This window comes from Emydura macquarii, unplaced genomic scaffold (genome assembly GCF_026122565.2).
Source record: "Emydura macquarii macquarii isolate MOO-44397 ecotype Brisbane River unplaced genomic scaffold, CSIRO-AGI_Emac_v2 contig_1119, whole genome shotgun sequence".
Taxonomy (NCBI): Eukaryota; Metazoa; Chordata; order Testudines; family Chelidae; genus Emydura; species Emydura macquarii.
Genome location: NW_027131256.1, coordinates 19487420 through 19510264, shown reverse-complemented (window position 1 = coordinate 19510264; position 22845 = coordinate 19487420). Strand labels below are relative to the sequence as shown.

Here is a 22845-nt window from a genome sequence, read left to right as displayed (position 1 = left end):
ACTGGGAGAGTGTATCTAGTGGGGTCCCACAGGGGTTTGTCCTGGTACTGGAACTAGACAATATTTTTATTAATGGCTTGGATAATAGAGTGGAGAGTATACATATAAAATGTGGAGATGACACCAAGTTGGCAGGGGTTGCAAGCAACTTTGGAGGAGAGGATTAAAATTAAAAATGACTTTGACAGATTAGAGAATTGGTCTGAATAAGTACAAAACACTATACTTAGGAAAGAAAAATCAAATGCACAACTACAAAATAGGGAATAACTGACTAGGCAGTAGTATTACTGAAAAGGATCTGGGGGTTATAATGGATCACAAATTAAATATAAGGGTATGTCTATACTGATGGCGGCAAAGTCGCTGCCGTCAGATCGACCTATCTGGATCGATTGAGTGGTCAGTGAAGACCTGCTCAATCGATCCAGAAGTTGATGCTGGTAAACCACCCCCTCAAGTGGCATAGTGCTGCGTCAACGGGAACTCGGTTCCCGTCGGCGCAGTGCAGTGAAGACACCGTGCAGAAGGGAAGCACAGCAGTCAACGGGAGTTATGCAAGCTACTCTGCGTTGCTTGCGTAACTCCCATCGACGGCCGCTGAATCACCAGGTCAGTGTAGACCAGGGCTAAGTCAACAGTGTGATGCAGTTGCAAAAAAGGCTATTATCATTCGGGCAGTATTAACAGGAGCGTCATATGTAAGACACGAGAGGTCAAGCTCTACTTGGTACTGGTGAGGCCTCAGTTGGAGTACTGTGTCCAATTCTGAGCATCACATTTTAGGAAAGTTGTGGACAAACTGGAGGGAGTTCAGAGGAAAGTAGCAAAAATGATAAAAGGCTTAGAAAACCTGACCTATGAGAAAAGGTTATAAAAACTGGGCATGTTTAGTTTTGAGAAAAGAAGACTAAGGGGGGACCTGATAATAGTCTTCATATATGTTAAGGGCTATTATGAAGAGGATGGGGATCACATGTTCACCGTGTCCACTGGAGGTAGGACAAGAAGTAATGGGCTTAATCTGCAGCCAAGGAGACTAGATAACCTCTTAAAATCCCTTTCAGCCCTAAATTTCTATGATCCGATCTCTGCATAGTTTATACTATTTAACTTTTAAAGGCACTCAAAGTTTTTTGCTTTTATGTTAAAAGCTATTTGGAAAAAAATATATACGTTGCCATCTTAAGCTAGTTCATGAGAGTTTACTATGACCATATAGAATAAGAGCACATTGTTATTTCAGAAACATATACATCCCCTAGTGTTGAACTGTCATAGATCTATTGAGAAATAATGGATGGGATGGTGAGATATGCTAATGAAATTCATGACTTCCACCAGAGTCTAGGAAGCATGGTGCATCCAGCACTATTTCATAAGAAATATAGTCCTGCTAAATTTCTATCTATATTGACCCATAAGTATAGGATACTTTCGTGTTCACTCTTATAGACAAAGAATATGACTTCCATAATGTGATTGATCTCCACCGGTTTATCTGGGCCTCCATATCAGGATGACTATTATGCTTTGGGGCATGACATGAGGAACTAACACTACTAAAGGATAGATCTGAATTAACATTATGACGAAATATATATATTTTGAGGGACATCCTGTGTCAAAGTCTTTGAGTGCTGGACACAATACAATAAATAAAATAAACAGATAATACACGTCATTAGAAGCTATGCCATAACAATGTCAGGGTTGCATGATTAAGCATTCACTAATCAGGAAATTACAAAGTTAAGTTTGCACAACTATCTTAAACTCTGCTCCACGGCACATATACATTACAATGAAGTCCTTAGTTACAGGATCACATACAATTTCTAAAATAACATGTAGCATCTTGTAAGATTTTTCTATTCTCTTTGGATTACACTAATTCTGTGCGCATTTACTAATTAACTAAGTTAGCTAATGGTGTAGGTAAAGTACAGCCTTCATTTGCTCTCAATGTATTCAATGAACCTTTAAGGACACCTGTTCAGCAAAGCACTTAAGAATATGATTAAGTCTACCTAGCCCCTATTCAGCAAAGCACCTAATGACATGCATAAATCCTATTGATTTAAATGGAATTTAAGCACCTACCTAATGTTGTGATGTATGAGGGTCAAGATGCAAAACAGGAAATACCTCATTGCTCATCTTACCTGCTATTCACTGAATCAGGTAAGGGCTCCTGAGGAGAAGAGCTTATTTTCTGTGAACATTTACTAATTAACTAAGGGTATGACTACACTGTAAAAAAGATGTGATTTTAACTTGAGTTAGCTAATTTGAGTTAAAATACCAGTGAAGACACAGCATCCGGGTTTTTACCTTAGGTTAGCAGCTCAAGTTCAAACACAAGCTTTCCATAGGCTTTAAATTGAGCTGCTAAATTAAATTAAAAGCTGAGTTGCTGTGGCTTCAGTGAAATATTAACACAAGTTGTCTAATCAGAGTTAAGAACACACTTTTTTTGCAGTGTAGACATACTCAAAAGAAGCTGTGTGTGTAGGTCAGTCACAGCCATCCTTTGCTCTGAGGGTTTGCGATAAGGTGACTTCCCCACACTCACCCAGCAGGGTTGAATGCAGGCCAGATGGGCCAATTAACTCATTAGGCAGCTGAATAAGGAGGCCCAGCTGGAAAGGAATAGGTGAGGCCTATAAAACCCAAGAACTGAAAAAAGAAAGAGCTGCTGGGAAAAGGTAGACATTCCCAGAAGAAAGAAAGGATGAGGGGAGACTGTAGATGGTAGTCATTCCCTGGGAAGAAGGAGGAGGCTTTTGGGAAGTGGTAGGCCCAGGAAGAAAAGGGGAACCTATGGCAGGAAGAAGCCCATGGATAGAGCAGTGAGGCCAGAAAGGGAAGGCCCAGACTGCTGAGCTGAGGGTCCCTGGGCTGGAACCTGAAAAAGAGGGTGTTCCCCTACTGGCACTAGGTGAGCGGCACCAAGGCAGAGAACAAGAGGCTATTCCAAGGACTATTGAGGAGCTAAACCTCCCCTGGAAGAGAGGAACACGGACAGTGACACAGCTGGAGGGCTGAGCCATGAAGAGGACGCTGCAGTTCATGAGGCTGCGAGAGGGGCTGCAGGTGGGCAGCAGAGGCAGAGTGATAGTGTGCAAACTGTGGAAGGAGGGGGTCGGCCTCAAGCTAATCCCCAGATAACCAGGAGGAGGTGCCAGTCCAGTGGTGAGTACTGCATCCTGTGACAGAGTTACTGAAAGGTGCTTTTAGACCCATACCAAATGTACTGCGGATACTTGGAGGGCAAGTTTCAAGGGGTCATAATTCAGTAAATCAAAATCAATATTCACAAAACCATCTTTTCCTCATTAAGGGCTATACTTCCGTGTCAAAATTAAAATTTCTTACCTCAGCCATTTTGGTACAGTTTTAAAGAAAGTAGCACATGCAGAGAGATGTATATTTAACTAAGAGAAGTATTTTTTCATTCTCCAGGCAATATTGCCTGAATTATTTTTGTTCATGCTTTAAATAAAAGAAAAGAAAAGAAATTATTCAGGTAGACACAAAGCATGGAAACTTTCAACCTGAAAGATAAAAGGTTTAGCAAATTATAACTGACTGATATTAAGGTGTTAGAATGGAAATACTTGTGCAATCTTCATTTTAATATTCACTGTCACTCCCACTCCTAAGAAAGGCAATGTAAACTAGTGGAATCCAGGAAGAGTGGGAGGGATTAAAAATAATTTGTCTTCCATACAGCAACAGCAGTGAACACACAGCAGTACATTTAACAGAACGTGAACAAAATCCCTGAATATTTCTGATTAGATATTTTAACAACTAGCCAGTGAAGTTCAAGTTCAGTAGGTTTTACCACAACCAAAAAAATACAATTGGTTTTATTTTTGCATAAGTTTTGAAAACCAAAGATAAGAATTCAGTCTGTGTGTACAAGACAGGCATCAATGGATAAGAATTCTGTTCCATAATACTGTACAAAAGGCTATAAGTTTTGCTATATATTTTGATTGTTTTCATTTCTGAATGATGCTCTGCCTAAAGCTCAACTCACCTGACTATTGCCATAAGAAAGGTAGTAGAAGCTTTAAACTTCCAGAATCTCTTTTTCCCCAGCCTCTTTGTTTTGAAGGAGGGATGGAGGAGCTCTCCTTTATTCTGTGAGGCATCCAGAAGTATTAAATTACACTAGAACTTATCTTCAAAGTGAAACAGCCTGAAATTAAAGAGAATCCTCCAAGTCCTCCTCCTGAAACCAGCTGGTACTGGAAATGATGATAGAACTTTAGGATCAAGATTCTGCCCTCATATATGAAGTTTGCAGTGTTGCACAACATCATTGTTGAGCCCAATTTGGGTCACAGCATTAGACCACATAGGTTATATCATCCATTGTCTTGACAATATTGGATTGTTCCCTACAGTACAGTACTTAAAAAGCCTGGCAGTGTTTGCCTATTAGCATGTGTTAATTTCACTAGGAAAGATTTAAGTGGCTTCTCCTGACTCAGTGAAGCAGGCAACTCAGAAAGGAGAATAGAGGGGCTCTTCTGAGAGTGAAAATCTAGAGTGTAGTTTGAAGAGTCCTGAGGTAGCAACTTTAAGAGCTGCCAAGCTTGGGGAGAAGGCTTGAGCTGAATTTCATTATCTTATTGCTAAGAAAGCCAAACTCCAGGAAGGAAATAGGTTAGACTCTACACAATATATAGACTTTGTTGTAGAGCACATTGATAACGGCATCTGCTCACATATAGTGTCATGAGTTGTTAGTAATTTTTTTAAACCCCTCTGCAAAAGAGGTATGATAGGGGGACAAAAAGGAAGTAATCCTGTAATGAATGATGGAACACCATAAACAGCAGCAATAGCCCTCAGCTGCAGCCTAAGAAGAGCTTCACTAGGTCATGTTGCAATTTCTGAAGTAGAATAGGGACAGCAGTCAGAATTTCTGAAGCAGATGTTCCAGAGGTTTGTTCCTCTAGGGATACCACCCAGGTTTTGCAGATGCATCAGCCCATGTCTGTCCAATACAGGACTGGATGAAGACCCTGAAGCATCTGCTCGTGTGTATTATCTATTGTTTTCAGTAGACAGTGTCTCAGGAGGAACAAGATCTCCCAGGGCTCTTTGGTGCACATAGAGGTACAGAGTATGCACTGTTCATTAGGATATCACAGAATGCACCCCTTCTTTCCTGGTGCATTGTCTCTGTTCCATGGGTCAGTGAGGAAGGATGGACGGATGGCATCACCTCCTCTCCTTTCTGGATGATATGTTCCCCAAAAAGAGCAAGGGCTCAATAGAGAGAGATTACTACTGTGATTTGATCTCACTGGATCATGAAATGGGCGGGGTAGTTTCCTTGCATATGCAACTCCTCCTCTCCCACCTGGGGAACCACAACCTAGCCCTAAATACCAGAGAAATAATATTTACTAGCTCTCACTAAGCTGACTCCCTGCACCATATTAAGACCAGGCAGGAATTTCTTTGCATGAAACTTGATATTATCAAGATGTTTTCACATCCAGTTTAGTTACAATAAATGAGATTATCTTTGTAAAGAGCTTGCAAGTCATTCCACTCATCCCTTCGCATACACCAACAGCTCCTGTTCAGATGATAAATCTGAATCCTTCTCTTCCAAACTGCACAACTAGAGCAAATATGTATATAACACAAGTTCATCTGGATCAGATGTATTTTAGCAAGCCATAGCGCCAATACACCAAATTTTCCATTTGCTTTGTCTGGCATTTGTCTGTATTTACTTCTAGAGCTGGAAACTAAAACACTCAGAATAACAAAATTCATTCGTGCTTTATGGACAGCAGCTCCTGATCTTTAAGTATTTTTAAATGAATTAAGTACTTATGAAAGATGTCAGATGACATACTATCCACAGAACTTATAAAGATGGGAAACAACTTTACAAGCTTCTCTCCTCTGACCAATGTCTTTACATCAGTCTGGATGCATCACCTCTGCAGATGAAAGTAGATTTCAGTGTCCATGGCCATTCAATCCTTGGCCTCTTCCACAAGAGAGCCATTATGGATTCCCACTGTAATTATTTTTGTGATGTTAAGACTTGTCATGGATAGAGACCAACTTTTTAGACTTTTATTTAGAGAAAGAGAATTTTAAATGTGTAAAAACAAAAGGAAAAATATTCTCCAACAGGAATAGAATCGTGCTTTTTTTGGATCTAAGTCTGATTGCTCAAGTTGGAAGACTTTAGCTAAACAAGACAAATGTTGACCCTGAAGCAGTAACTTTGTGTGTGTGTGTGTATAATAAATAGAAGCTAAGAGACAGAAGTCAGTGAAGTTGACCTCTTTTTTTTGCTCAGGGGAAAAGCTGCTGATAACTAGAGAGAACTGCAGAGTTCACTATCTGTTCAGCTTTAATTATGTGTAAATGATCTTTGTTTTAGAGACATAAAACTGACTTTCCCTATTGTACAGTAGATGGAAAAGTTAATTGAGCAGTCCAGAAACTTGCTCTGTGCAAACCACACAGCTCTCTTTCAACTTGTCAAAAAAGACGTTATGTTTTGTTGAAAGTAAAATAGGAATAGCCAAATGATTACCACTGGGTTACCATATTGGGTCAATACATAGGAACAAATGCTGCTGCTGCTGCTGGAACTGTGAAATGTTACCACCAAATGTGGAAAAACCTATTGATATGGTCCGATTCATAAGGTATTTAAATGGAGATGTGTGTGGGAGAACAGATGGCAGATCAGAATATAATAGGAATACATGAGCTGGGTCAGAGTAAATGCCTTTCACTAACATAGTCCACTCTCTACGAGAAGTCCAACATTCAGCGCTTTTCCTGAGGTTGGATTTATTAACAACAAAAACAATAAGATAAAGATCAGCTTACTGGGAAGCCCCAAGCTTAAGAGAAGCAGAATGTCTCCTGGAACGCTCCTGAATGCAGCGGGAGGGTGTCTGTTGCATCCATCCTTAGGATGCTGGAGAGTACTTCCCATTATCTGTATCCAGCCTTTATTGGTAGAGTGCAGAAAGGAGCAGCATCATGGCTCCACCTCCTTTCCATCTTCCATGGTGTGGCTAGCATTGCAAATGATACTGGGAGGAAGGAGTCCTTTCACACACAGGTGTAGGGGCTGTTTTCTGACAGCCTAGGCATATAAGAAAAAGAGGAATGTGCTGTGCATGCTCCCCAGCTTTTCAGCACTGTCTTCTCTGGCCAGCAGCCTGTTGAGCCACCACTACATGTGCCTCTAGCTCTGAATCTCAATTACTCTAAGACCTCTTTACATTCCTCTGGCAGCATACACACACTTTAAGGTACTATACACTGACAGAGTGCTATGAAGGAGCCTTAACATGCTTGAGAATTCAGAACTTAAACTGTGGAAGGAGAGGAAATGGATGATATAGCAAGAAGTGTCACTAGGAGGGAAGACAGACCAAGAATTTTTAACACCTAGGAAAGTGCAGAGAATTCAACATGAAGCAGAGTCACACTCCAGTCACCTGAAGGCACTACAGAACAGTGAGAAGATGGATCAAATTGGTGAGAGGTGGTAAAGAAATATACAAACACATAAGTGCTCAGTGTGACGCTTGACTGAAAGCAACAAGCAGGTGACACCATAAACTATTTAATACAGTGAGAGCTTTTAAAAGGTTTGAAGCCAAGAGTATGTAATATTAAGTTACACAGTAATAAAACTTTATCACAGGGGAAAAATACAAGGAATGCAGTGCAAACCTGTGCTAGTAGCCAAGAAGAATAATTAATTTCACCCTCTAAATCGCACCTATTAGTGGACTGCATCAATCAGTTTACAATCATTTAGTTGTTGGTGCTGAGAGAATAAATGTGAGATTTCCCAGTATGACTCATTTTCTTTTCTTCTTTTAACTGAGAATTTTCCATGCTTTAAGCACCTTATCTCTCCATTCACCAATCTTCACCATCCAAGAGATTGAGACTTTTAAATTTTCAGTAGTATATTTATGGGGTACTGCTGTGATTACTACATTCATTCCTGTGATAAACAAAATTTCTTGAGCTAAATACATTGCCTTAAAAGCGACACTTTTACCTTTGCTGTTATAATCTAACACTTATGAACATGTCTGTATCAAACTACAAACCCCATTTTATTTTGTGAATACTATTTTGACTGTAAACTGCATTGTACCTTCACTTTTGCCTTTTAACTTCCATATGTGATTCCAGAAGGTGCTAGCAGAGGGTTAACATTGGAGAACACTCAAGAAGCATTAACTTGGAGGGTCTTCCACTGAAATGGAAGCATACTAAGACAAATATCTGGCTGCTGCCCAGAGGAACCATTTCTTGTAATGAAGCAATGAATCATCTGACCCTGGACATGACTCCACTTCGGGGGAGTCATCTGACAGGTAGGGGACTTAAATTTTATAAAAAGATTCTCTCCCCCAAGGTTGGGTTGGATAGCAGAATCAGAACATGAGGCTGTGCAGGAGGAGAATGCAGAGGGGAAGGATCCTGGAAGGTCATTGATCAAGATCCAAAGGACTCTTAGGAGGGGTGAGAAAATTGAGGCAGGGATTTGTGTGCAGGTTTTGTTTTTCCATACATCTCTACATCTCTTATGTCTGTCTGTGAATGGAGTGTGATTGGTTTAGAAAATCCTCTGGCAAGGTGTCTGGGTTAGTTTCTTTAACTGTCATTAAGCCCTAAAGGGGAAAACAGTAATCGAAAGGGTCCACAGCTTTAGAACTCCGGGCATACGTAAGAGCTACTGGGAGGAGGGCTTAGAAGAGCTGGCATTAGTTTCAAGAATTAGGCAGTTGGACTGTAGAACCTCATATCTCAGATAGCGGGTCTAGACAGAGGACCTCCACCCTAAGAGCATGCCTGGAGACCCAGAGACAGTGCTTAGACTCTTCCCAGACTCAGCAAGCCCAAGAGCATTTGGAATCCAGGGGTGGTATCCAAACACTGCAGAATTGTAAGCATCCAGCAGGTGGAACTCAGGACTTTAACAGGTATTACTTTAACTACTGCATTCATTCCTGTGGTAAACAAAGTCTCCAGCTAAAATCTTGTTTAAATAGTAGCTGCTTTGCATTTGCTATTATAATTAACTAAAAGTTTTGAGCTTACTACAGGAATATTTATCATGGAAGTTTTTAATGAATATAGAGCATGCGATACCTGCCTAATTTATCCCTAGAGTCTTTTTTCTTTGGGAGTGATGCATTTAAATCCAGCAGAGTGATCATTAGGACCATCTGAAGCATTTTATAATGATGCTTACCTATAGTTGTCACAACTAATTCTTGCCTCATTCTCTATTTGTTCTAATTGATTACTTGGCTTCATTTCCCCCGTATTAGAGCTGTCTGGAAAAATGAAAATCCCATTTTTAAAAAAGTGACAAAGTGAAAACTGCAGGGTTTTTTTTGTTTGTTTTTTTTTTTTTTGGTGGGAAGGGATTTGATGAAAAATTCCACTTCAGTTCTCCCTGCCTGCCTGTAAGGCTCTTGTCAGTTTCACTTTGTCTGGAGCAGAATGTGAAATTGACAAGAATCTTCCAGCCTGGGTGCTGGGGTGCTTAGGCTTGCATCTCCCCCTCAGGTCTAGGAGCTGCAGACACAGATCTCAGGTACTCACCCTCTCCAGCCCCTGAGCCGGCACGGAGGCCAAGTTCTCCAGTTTTTTGCCACTCTGGCTGCTGGAGTTGAGGGGAGGCTGCACATCTGGGCTCTCTGCCTTTTCAGCCCCAGAACTGGGGGTGAGACAGGGAGGGTCAGAGTCATGGAGCTCAGCCTCAGCAGCCCTTCTCGAAAGCTTTTTTCTATTTCACTTGCTGCCTTTCTGTTTTACTTTTTGCCTGCAGCGGAAAAGTGAAATTGACAAGTGCCTTCCAACCAGGCAGCTGGGGAGCCATTTCAATTGTCCCAACAGAAAAAAAATCAGACTTTTCAGCAAAACTGAAACTTTCCCATGGAAAATTTCAATTTTGTGAAAAGGGCATTTTTCGTTGGAAAAAATTTCTGCTGAAAAATTCCCAACCAGCTTCAGCCTGTATCTCAAGCTAATACCTAGAAAGCTTTCAGTAACATTGCCATATGGAGTGATGAGAATGGAAGTAAGAATACTCAAAATTCAGTTGTTTGTTAGCAACCCAGGGGGCATGATCCCTGGGTTACATGTACTTGACACTGTATCACTCGACCAAATCATGTTTATAGAGATGACTGGCCAAACATGTAATTGGTACCAGAGCCTCAAGCATTTTGTATCCAATTCAGCCGTCACATACATCCATGCAAATCCTACTTAGCATATGAAATGTACCTGCATATATCTGCATAGGGCTCTTTGAGTTTTGTACTTCTGAAGGGAAATTTCTGAAATTCTCAGAGGCAATAATTTTAAGAAATCCCAGTTGTGCATAGTGTGTGTGTGTGTGTGTGTGTTTGGTGGTGGGGCTTTAACTGTTGGTTAACAAAGAGCATTTGCCTCATTTCCAGCAATATTCACATTACTGCTCCTGAGCAAACATTCATATCCTTAAATGAATGCAACAGATGACCGTGTGACTAATATGGTAATGCAGATTTCACACTTAACACTTGAAAGTAACTCAACATTATAAATGTCAAGTGTTCTGAGAAATGACATGGGCACAGAAGGAGGCAAGCTGAGAAGTCAAGAGGAACAACTGCCTTAATCCTTGAGGCCATCTCACTTAATCTCAGTGGAGCTGGTCTGGAATTTTTGATGAGATGTTTTCTCACTGAAAAAACTTGATTTGTGAAAGCAAACTATTCATAGAAAAAAGTTTTGATAAATTTCTCAAGTTGAGAAAATGTTTGGGGAAAAAATGTCCCCCAAAAAAGGTACATAATATCAAAATTGCATAGAGTTCCCATATTGACATTTTCTAAATGAAAACATTTAGTTTCTCAGTTTGACAAGACTTTTAGTATAGGAATTAGTTTACTAACTATAGTGGGGGAAAAAATTAAACAGAAAAAGGTTGAAAGTGAAATGAAGTGTTTAGCAATTATTGCAATATTTTGATTGACCCATGCTGAAATTTTTTTGATTTGACTTGTGAAAATTTTCAAGATTTCAACTTTTCATCCTTATGCAGGATGAGAAGAATTTTGAATATTTTCCCAGGATGGGAAAACTGTTTCCTGCCCAGAACAAATCCTCATTGTAGGACTAGAGTAAAGTAAACAAAGGTGACCACTTTTGACTGCTCAGATCCCAGACACTTCTGGGGATCATTTCAGTCCTGTGATACATCAGAGCAGACACGGGAGGTCTTGAAGTTACACTGGTTTGTAATGGCCTCTAGGGGCCATTAAGCTGGCCAGGTACTACTGGACCACTGCACCCTCTGACCATATCCTCTCTCTGAGTTGCCCTTCGAACAGTAGATCTTTGTCTGTTGTTTGTGCTTCTCTTAGGAATCCTGAGAGGTGTAACCAGGATGCGTGTCTCATAACTAAAGCAGTAGCAATGGATCTGTCTGCTGTATCAGCAGAATCCAGAGAGGCTTGTAGCGTTGAGTGGGCTATGAGATGGCCTCAGCTATCAGAGGTAATTATTATTCTTTTTTTTGTTTTTGGAGATCCTGACATAATTCCTCCAGTTTAGAGTAGTTCTTGTAATTGTATTTAGCCATGAGGGCCTATAGTTAGAGATCCTAAACTGGAGTGTTGCAGAAGAATAGGATTTTCTTCCAAATAAGTCAAATCGCTTCCAGTCCCAGTCAGAATGAGATGATCGGGGTTGGTATGGGTGGTTCTTGTGCAGAGCATTCACCATCAGGGAGTTTGGAGTAGGATGGGATAACAAAAACTCTGCATTTTTTGCTGGCACATAATTTCTATCCACTTGTTTGCATATGGGTGAAATAGAGACGGGGTTGGCTGGTTCCATGTGTGCTCAATTGATGGGCAGTGTGATTTTTTTGATGTAGAGGAGGTGTGAAAAATGTCAATGAGTTAGTGTTGGTGTTCTTTGACCTTCTCTAGTTGTATATGTAGGTCATCAGCGACCCTGCAGAAGAACTCCTGGAAGTTTAAAAGTCATCGGCTGCTGAGGGAGGTGGTAGCATAATGGCCTCATCTGGCGAGGATGATGAAATGTGTAGTGTAGGAGATGCTTCCTGATCTTGATCACCATTCTGTTTTTCCTCCTGTTGTTTGTGGAGGTTGTACATGTGGAAGTCTGGAGAGGGATGAGAATGGAATGGACAGTGGGCACTGTATCTGCTGTGGTGGGGGGTTGCCAAACTAAGCTCTATACATAGGGCAGTTTGCTGGGAGGGAAATGTGAGGCTGAATCCAAGGATGACCCTGGCAGGATTGGGTTACCTGAGACGTTGACGGGCAGGCAGGTGAGACAGGTGCTAACTGGCTAATGTTGGTGGCGTGATGGACTCAGCATATTCTTCCTCCTCTACATCACTAGGAAATGGAAGAGAAGTCCCTTCAAGAAAGAACGAAGTGTGGCTGGACTCAGGAGATGGTGAGACTTGTGGTGAGATTCATATCAAGAGTGGAGATTCTGGGGTATGAGATATTATGAAGTCTGAGAATGTCTCTGAAATCTTGCAGCACATAGGGCATCAACAGTGCCGAGGTATCTGCTGTAGTATGGCCTGCAGGTGGCACCAAGGGTTTCTTTGGAGCCACTGGTGTGATTGGTGCCGATGCCAGTGTTGATATCTGACAGTGACGAGGATGTTGGTGCCATCATCTTAGCCAATGCCGAGGATTTTGTCCATGCTGATGTCTTCGTAGTCAATTAGTTTATTGGTGCTGGTGGTTTCTTTGGGGCCAGGAATGGTCTGGGAGCTGCAGATGAGGTAAAGGGCTTTACTTGGTCACCACAGATAAAGGGTAGTGCTGATGGTTGGGAGTCAGTACTAGTGTGTCCTCAAATTTTCTGTCAGACTGAGAGAACAGTTCTTTTTGCAGAGCCATGACCCTTTTCAGAAGCCAGTGACACCATGGATCTAGCTGGGGATGGTATTCTGGAGGTTTGCACATCAGAAGCTAGGAGGCTCTCAATACCCTGGGCCTGATTGGAGGATACCTTTCTCTCGGTCAGGCATGAAGTGAGGTGGTCTGTGGATGATCTTGCTGACTGTGAGGGTCTTTCCAGGGAGGACTGAACCTAGGTCTGATGCTGATTGAAGGGACTTTTCTATTGCGATAAGTTTTAGCCTAATGCTCCTGTCTTTCTTGCTCTTGGTTTGAGGTTAAGGTAGAGGGAGCACTTGTGGGGAATGTGTCCTTCTCCCAGGTAGCAAATACAGTGTGCATGGCTGTTGGTTAAGGAGAAAGCAGTCCTGCAAGTTAAGCACCTCTTAAACCCGGGGGAGCCAGGCACAAGGGTGAGGGGATAGCTTCTCAAGTGGGGAAAATGAAAACCTAATTTATAGTGAGACTGTAGAATTGGAAAGTTGAGATACATAGGAAAAATTATATTTTTGGGGGGAAAAGGAGAGGAAAGGAAAAATGGACAACTACCTGTTTAAGGTAAAGGTAAGTATTAAAGTATCTGAAGAGAAGGGGAAAGAAATGGGCTCTGCTAAGAGTTCCGTTCCAGACCGCACGTGGTAGAGAAGGAACAGAAGGCGGTGGGACTGCACAGTGCTATTTATACTTCCCACACAATGCACGAGGCAGGGGAGGTGTGCATATGAGGTCCGATGGGCACTGCTATTGATGATCTCCAACTCCACATGCAAAGGTGCTGCCACACCTACAGTAGAGCACTTCACTCGAAGGAATATTAATTAATCTCTACAACATCTTGGTGAGGTAAGGAGGTATCATTAGCCATATTTTACACAATAGGGAAGACAAGTTTAAATGACTGGTGCAAGTGCATACAAAGTCAGTGTAAGAGCTGAAGTTAGAATTCTGGATTTTGTGGTTCCTATTCCTGTGTTAGCCAAAATCATCCGCACTGACACCCTGAACTCTTAATAGAAAGGCCAATAGTTTGATAAGCACAGAATGTAAACACTCAGTGCATGGTGAATAGTGAAAGTCACACTTAAACCCTGTCTTATAGCCTTCAAAAGTAGAGTTAAAAAGAAAAGTGTTACAAGATTCTATCCTTTAAATTTATTTTTGTTTTGATGTATGGTCTCATTCCATCTGTACTGAGAGGAGAAAAATACCTTCCTGTAATAAAGAATCCACTCAATCTCAACTAATGGAACTGTTCTGGAGAGAATTGCCTAAACCATCCAGGTTTTCCAGGTTTTTTCCACAGACCTGAGTACCTCTCACTGTCAGGGGCTTTTTTACTTTATAGAAAATCTAGCAAACTCTTGACAGCAGTAGTTAATCCAAGTTGTGCCCCATTTAAGGCATGGTGAAAGTCTCTTATCTTAACACAGGCTCTTCAATAATAAGTTCAGAAAGGTAGCATTTTCCTGGATAATGAAATACAGCACTTAAAACAAGGGGAGGGCAAAGAGGTAAAGCATAGATACTCTTCTGTTGAACACACAGATGAGTCACATCTAAGTGCAGTGGAGAGAAAAATGGCCACATCTCTGTAAAATACTTCTTGTACATTTTCATCTTTGGAGTGCAAGGGCACTACTCAAATAGAATATGAATAAACCACCTAATCTTGTTCTACTGCATAAAGAAGATGCTCTTAAGGAAAGACAAATACATTAACAATATTTCTGAATGTTTGTGGCATTTACCATTGTAGTATATCAAAACTATAAATGCAACTTTGCAGATATAATTATAAACCACAGTTCTTCAAGTCCTAGACTCAGCTCCCTTGGTGAGATGGTCATGTTTTTTGTGTCTAACAGTGCAAATCTCCAGTTAACTGCCAGGAACTGAACTCAACTTAATCCCCAATATTTTTTTCTCTCAATTGAGTTTGCCTCCACAGAGTTTTTCAGAGCTTAATGGTATACAGTGTTATGGGTACAGCACCAAAGTCTCAATATTTTCCTATACAGAAAATGTTTTTAAGAGCTCTCAATCACTGTCTCTGAGTGATTGGGTTCAGATCAGGAAACTTAATATGCATTTCCCCCAAATATAAGATTTTTCAAATTCCTTTCAAGTGCCTGACCTCTCTACTTCTTAGCATCTGAGACTTTGAACATAATTATGTTCTGCTCCAACTCATTTCTCTCTGATGGAAACTTTCCAGATTAACAGCCTGTTTTTTCCAGTGTAACATGAACCACCCACAATATTTTAAGATCTTCAGAGAAGATAAGCTCTGCAAACATACTGTCATTGTCAGCTAGCTCAATACCATGACCTTCCCCCTTTTAGTCATTAAAATATATTCTGTAAGAAAAATTAAGTGAATGTCTCTTGCAAGAAGTACCAGAAAGATTTAGCAGGTACTAAGGTGATGTCAACAAGATGCTGTACATGCAATTTAGTTTGAACCAAAACATACACATAAGACAGACTAATTGTATGATTGTCTATTTTGTATATATTTCACTCATGGCCTAATCTTGTTCCTCTAGAAGTCAATGGGAGATGTGTAACTTCAGTTAGAACAGGGCTGGGCACATGAATTTAAAATTCTTTGTTAGACTATCCAATAAAGCATGTGACTTCATCCAAAGAATATGTATTTAAGGACTTGGGTACAACAAAAAAGTATCTTCTATGTAGCATAAGACTTGACAGTACCAGGCTGATTCATCCAAGGAAATGATAACCTCACAACACTCTTGTAATGAACATAGGCAAAAATTATCAGTCCTTTTACTGATGAGAAACTAAAGCAGAGGGGGAAAGTGACCCAGTTGGGATTAGAACTCGAGAGTTCTTGTAATAGTTTTCCTTGTTTCATGACATATATTGAGGAGTTCTTTAGTTAAATATTTTTCATTTGTGTTCATTTTATATACATTTATGCTCAAGGTATCATTTCTGCAACCCAACCCAGTCACTTTTCCAAAACCATAAAAGAATAATACTGTTTTAAAAGAAGTTAGTCCACTAAAGTGTCAGTAATTTATGTTCTTCTACAGGTGATTTATATTGAAGTGACTTTACAATTCCTACCCTTTAAACTATTGGAGTCTTAACAGACAGATTCTAATCTCACCCAATTCTGTACACTTTTTATCTATCTCAGTCAGCTACTGTGCCTGAGTGCTAATCTTCAGTAGCCTAATTGTTTATGAGTACCTTTGTAGAAGGCAGGGTGGCCCAGTGCATAGGACACAGTACCAAGAGTTGGGAGATCTAGGTTCCATTTCTAGCTCTCCTGAGTAATTATAGGGCTGGCAGCCTGACATCAATCCCACACCAGATAATGGAGTGGCTGATATGGGACTCGATTAATAAGGAACTAAAGGAAGGTAACAATTAATGCAAATCAACATGGAAAACACATCCTGTCACACTAACTTGATATCTTTTTTTTAAAACAAGATTACAAATTTGATTGATAAAATGTTGATGTAATATACTAAGACTTCTGTAAGGCATTTGACTTGGCATGACATTTTGATTAAAAACTAGAATTTAAAATTAACATATTAAATGGATTAAAAACTGGTTAACCAGTAGTTCTGCAAATGTAACTGTAAAAGGGAATCATCATCGAGTGGGTCTGTTTCTAGTGGGGTCCCGTGGCTCTATGCTATTTAACATCTTTATCAATGACCTGGAAGAAAACAAATTACTGCTGAAGTTTGCAGATGATACATAAATTGGGGAGTGATAAATAATGAAGAGGATAGGTCACTGATGCAAAGCAATCTCGATTGCTTGGCAAACTGGGCACAAGCAAACAATATGTTTTAATATGTCCTTTTTAATAGGAGTTGGTCATCTTAATGCCTCTGTTTGCATTTTCTTGGAGTCTGTCAGTCTGGATTTGGAACTAGAGACAGGCACCAATAGATTTATCTGTCAATCTTCCCCACCAGACCAGCTAGAAACCCTTTTGTCCCCCCCTTTGTCTTTAATTAAACTTTAGACTACAGCAAAATATTTGAAAGACTATAAATCTGTAACAATCCTCTCTCATAAATATTCAGCCACCCATCCCTAAAGTCAGAGTGTACTGCTCTCTGAAGACTTACCATTCCTAGATAACCCTAGCCTCTTTATGGAGGGAGGATTGAAGTTCTACTTGTAGTGGTTGCTGTCCTCCCACCATTGTATAGGAAAGAAGAATGCCAAGACTGGCCTCCAGTAATCATTGGAGGAGCTAAGAGATGCAGATTACCAGGCCACCAGTCTAGATTCTCTTTCTGGAGGCAACCCAATGACCTTTATCACCCACGCTTTCACGGTGTTGCAGGAGCAACTAATTCTCACTTGATTCTTCTGGATTCCCTGTCCATCTGTCTGTAGCAGCAGGACAGGAAAGACTTCTATTGCCACTCCTCCTGCATCTTTGGACCTGTGGGTGAGACCTGTCCCAGAGAGTCCTTGCCTGTTGGGAAACTCTGCCCACATTTGATACAATATTTGACTTCTACCCTATGGCTTCAAGTTGAGTAAGGCACTTTCCCCAGATCTAGGGGAGACAATAATTAATTAATATTCTTTGCAAGCCAGCATGCCTTTACCTGCCCCTATAACTCTCTCAATACGAATTCTTGAAGGATCTATCTCCTTTGCAAACTCATGGACAGCGAGTGATGGGTCTTCATATGTGTCTGGATCAATATACGTTTTTATTCCTGGGAAGCGCACTGGAAAGAAATGAAGATTTTACTTACGTTTTAGTCACAAATCCTTCAACAAACATTACCATACTGTAACCAATATTAACTTTAAAAATGCAGTGAAGTTAACTGCATTAATGATGGGCTACTAAGTCTTTCATATTTATAATGGCAAACACAATCTGGCCTAGATTGGTAGTGACTGAAAATTATTAGCAACTGATGGTTAATTAAGTTGAAGCCTCTGAAAAATGAATGGATAGCCAAACACCTACAGCAGCTAGCAATGCTTATTGGCAGCTTTAGAGCTGCCAATGATTGAATGAGCATGGAAGTAACAATACCCTCCTCCCCACAGAGGGGTCTTTCTAGATGGGGCTTGAGTGACACTGGAGAAGTAGGGCAGCATGCATGGAAACTTATATTTGGATAAACAGAGGACTTCAGTCTCCAGTTCTGCTAGTCCAGCACCTTGCACCATCATGAATATTCATTCACTCAAAAATAAAAAGACTTCCACCCCTGAACTCCCATCCTGCTTTCAAAAGAGTGGCTTATAATTTTGGGCCTGATTCTGCTAGCCTTATGCAAATTACTACATTACGAGGCAAGCAGTACAGTAAATGTTCAATGGGATTATGAATAAGGTACTACTTAACATAAGTGTGGAAGAATCAGGCACCTTAGTAAATAAGATAATCAAACTAAGCAAGGTAATAATTACATTTTGTATATATGAATCCTTCAATACTCAGCCCATATTCTTCAGATCTGGAGGTGATTTAATTTAAAGATAACTTTTTCCCCAATGCAACAAATTTCTCTTCAGTATTTACCACTGGAAGTAGTAAATACACAGATAGAATACTGTTAATGTTTATTTTTGGCACATCCAAGTTATGTTTCCCAGGATGCAGAAGCAGGAAACTGCTGCAAAGAGAATGGTTACTTGCCCTATAGGAAGTTACTTGCCCTATAGGAAGTTACTTGCCCTATAGGAAGTGTGGTTCTTAGATATCTGTTATCCAGAGATTCCACCCTTGTTGCACAGGTGACCCATGTGTGCAAATTCAGATTATTTTTGGCTAGCAGTGTCTGTTGGGGCAGTACCTGCCCCTGCGGTGCTCTCGTGCCCATCCATCTCAGGGCATTAAGGGTAGAGTAGGCCCAACGGTCCCTCAGTTCCTTTGTCAGTACAGAATCGCATGGGAGTAGGATTGAGCAGTACTGGGCAATGAGGGCAGGTCTTGGAACCTGTGTTGATAACACACCTTAAACAACCACAGCTGCTAGAGGGTATAGCAACTGTTCTTTTTCAAGTGACTGTCCACACAGATTTCACTCTTGGTGACTAACAAGAAGTTGTCCATTTGCATCAAGATGGGTATGAAGAGTCCTACTTGAATAGTGACTGCAGGACTGCACTGCTAATCAAAAGTGTCCAATCTCACACATGTAGGGTTCATGAACAACAAGAGCAGACTATGGACAATCACTCCATAAAGAATATTATAATAGAGTAGTTGTGGATTCATAGGCAAGCCTGGAAAACTAATAAAGTATTAATTTTGAAATCTAAAAAGTGATGGACCTTCCACCCCCTCCCCCCCTCGCAAACTTGCTCAGTAGAATAATTGCAAGTTTTTCAATTAACTTTTGCAAAGAGGATGCACAGATAAAAAGAGGGGCCTTGATCCTACAATTGGTGGGGTGAGCATAAACTAAGAGGTCTGTTCACATGGATTAGATTACAGGATCAGGACCAAAATGTAGAGAGAAAAAATATCTTTTAAAATACAGACACTAAATAACGTTGTACTACTTACAATGTCCATTTTGCAGATGAGCCCTTCTTTTTTCTTCAGACTTCATTTTGGCCTTTATGTACCACTGGCACCTTTTTAAAGAGCAAACAGTTGCAGTTGAAATGGTTTGTCACACACAGAATAAATGGACATTAAGTTTCCTATAGAGGTTCATGACATCCTAAGCTACTTTGATTAAAAGATCTACCTATTTTGAATTTACAGAGACCTATAGATAAACTTTTGAAAGATCATGCATTATGAGTAGCTACAAAAAAGCTATATATAGAAATATAAAAATAAAATGGAGTTGAGAGTGATTAATAGTTAAAAGAACTATATACTGAAATTCAAATTAGACACAATAAATCCAAACTTTTCAAGTTTGGCTCAAACCAGATAATGAATTTCCAGGTTTGTACTTCTTTAGCTTCGTCTACAAAACAGAAAATCCCTGCAATTTGGTGATAAATTATTGAATTTAACTTCTCATGCTATGCCTATATGTTTCTGCATGTTGATTTGTGTATTTTAAACTTCATCCTATTATCTTTAACGTGCTGTGGGTTAAAGCAGCTCACTTTTTCTATATATAGATAATAGAGTCTATGACACTAATGGGCTTCATGAAGGATAAAACACTTTTTCCATGTCAAAACCACACATTTTCTCTGATTAGCCTCTGCTCCATTCTCTGCATTCATTATTTTGCTATCTCTGTGAAGCTGTTAGTGACCATATAGAACAAAACATACAGCCAGCTGTCTGAATGTAACAATTAACAATATGTATGAATGTACCTATATCAAACTACAAACTCCATTTTGTTTTGTGAGCATCATTTGGTTGGGAGATTCTGCCAGTTGTCTTTTAGCCTCCATCTTGAACTGGAATTCCAAGAGGTGTTGACAGAAAGCAAACAATGCAAAATGATGGAGTGTGAACCGTGATTGACTTTACCCTGGCAAAATGATGGGTATGCCACAGAGGAAGGCTTACCTGCAAGAAAAGTTTTCATCCGGTCTGGACCTCAGGTTGATAGTAAACAAGCAAAGGCTCACCTAATGGGCACCTTGATCAGCTGAGGGGAGCTTTGAGGCTGGCCTGAAGGCTCACCTGACAGAGGGGACTGTAAAGTACATAAGGACAAGTTCTTCTCTTGGTAGCTTTCTCTTACCAACCAGACTAGGGCAGACTGGACAGGAGGAGCAGGAGAGAGTGTTGGGGCCCTGAAAAGACTGACCAATCCCAAAGGCCCCTTGTATCAGGGAGGATGCTGAAGGGAGGGTTTTTGTACAAAGACATTTATTATTTTTGCATGGATCAGTAAGTCTTGTCGGCTTTCTCTCTGAGGAAAGGTGTGGGTGATTAGAAATCCCTTTGCAGAGTCTGTGTTACTTGCTTACACTGTCACATAAGACAAAAGCAGGAAACAGTAAATCAGGGGGTCCACAGTATAGGTGGAATTTTGAGAGCATGCAAGAGCTACTGGAGAAGCTTGAGAAAGCTGGTTTTAGTTTCAGGCCTAGGCAATTGGACCAGAGTGATCCTACTGCCAAGAGTGGTGACAGACATGGCATCTACATGTGTAGTTTATGCCTAGATATCTGGAACCTGAGAGACAGTGCCTCAACTCTATCTAGCCCCAGAAAGTCAACAGCATGTGGGACCGAAGGTTTGCATCCAGTATCAAGGGCACTCCCAGAAATTTTTCACATGATATACACAGCTGAACCACTTTCACTTTAAGGGTCGCACCATCACTCGGGTTTGGTCTGGCAGTCCCTCCAGTGTGACAGGATCTGTTGGGCCAAATTGCAGCAAGTGGCACTGTGATCCCGTGAACTGCGTTGCAATACCACTCCGGTTGGGGGCCTCACTTTTTCCCCTCCCTGGCTGGTGCTGCCCCTGCCAATGGTACGCACCATGTGTAAAGTGCAAATGGCGGTGCGCACCACTGTCCACTACTGCAGCCTAGTGCGTGTCTAACGGGGGGAGCTCATTTGGGCTGTAACAGCGAGTCTCAGTTTTGACCTGTTTCCATTATTTGTAGTTTAGGACAGAGGAATAATTTATCTAATGATCACAATAAATCATACCAGGCTTTAATGCTGAGTTCCCTGGAATTTAGCCAACCATCCCACATAATTTTTTGTGGCTCTAAGTCATTACATCTTTCATTTTAGTATCTAAAACTTGATGGAAATGCTTCCTATTTGCTCTTAGTGGATAATCATTCACTGAAGTATACAAGCAGGTGCTTATCTCGCCCTGCCTCTTCAATATGAATAGACTCATCAGCCGCCTTGTGATTCGACAGTCCATCAAATTGCTAATGCTAAATAGTGAAGCACAACACATCTGTAGGGTACCAATCCAATCTTTCACACTGAAATTTGCCTCAAATCCTATAGTAAATTGAGTATTTATTCAAAGTTCTCACTCGGTCTTCAGAGAATAATTTCCAATGAATTCTCTTATCACTGTGGTTAAGAGATACTTCAAAATGAATCCATATCTTATGTAATTGAAAGGTTCCATTCAGTAAGATGTTAGAAAGCTAAAAGAACTTCTGATGTTCTTAACATTAGCAAACAGAAAGAATGAAAGTAGAAGGAATTCAAGAACATTCACACCAATACTAATCTTATTCCTTTTAAGAGAGGCATTCAAGTTCCACTTGATGGTTCTATAAATCCTTTTTCAAAAAAATTTGTCTTTGTTGGATTCCTCATTTCCACTGAAACAATATAATATTTCCAGCAGTAGCTACTAGTAAAGATCTCTGCTTACACTCTTAATATTTAATTTGTCACAATTAGTCTTTGAAGTTAACTTTTCTCATTTATCTTAATGGAATGTTGACACCTACTAGTTCTATTGTTTTTTAGTCTGTCATGTTACAGGCTTCACAAGAGAGCAGTGCATTAATTCACATAACAACGGATATATTTACATTCAGGAGTGCTAGAACGGCATCTGTCAACCAAATGAAAGCTGAGATTCAAAACCAGAGAGCAAATACAGTGTTCAATTCCATGCAATCCACAGTTTCCCCTTCCCTGCAAAACCCAGGTGGGAGGGTTTCAGAGGGAGGAACTCAGTAACAATCTCTCTTTGGAGATACTTCCACTTCATTATGTTGTGTCGGGGAAGGGAGTCCAGGGTTTGTGCATACACTATCTCTCCCCACGAAACAGGCTGTGGGACTCCCCACCCTCAGGAAAACAAAACTCTGTGGAGTCTCCAGGATCTACAGGACAATTGAATCTGTACAGAGGCCTTATGCCTCTACCAACTGTCTCCCTGCAGCTTTTCCTGTTTCCTAAAGGCACAGCTCCAGAGAAGCTG

General features: G+C 40.5%; 1 protein-coding gene across 1 annotated transcript in view; it reads right to left on the bottom strand.

Annotated features, from left to right (window-relative positions):
* EPHA6 (EPH receptor A6) overlaps positions 1 to 22845 on the bottom strand; it is a 709227-nt gene that overhangs the window by 179341 nt on the left and 507041 nt on the right. Inside the window, exons 8-9 of the mRNA XM_067546257.1 lie at positions 19516 to 19586; positions 17591 to 17716 (exon numbers count right to left, since the gene is read on the bottom strand). Of these exons, the coding sequence (XP_067402358.1) occupies positions 17591 to 17716; positions 19516 to 19586 (197 nt within the window). The remainder of the gene's footprint in view (positions 1 to 17590; positions 17717 to 19515; positions 19587 to 22845) is intronic.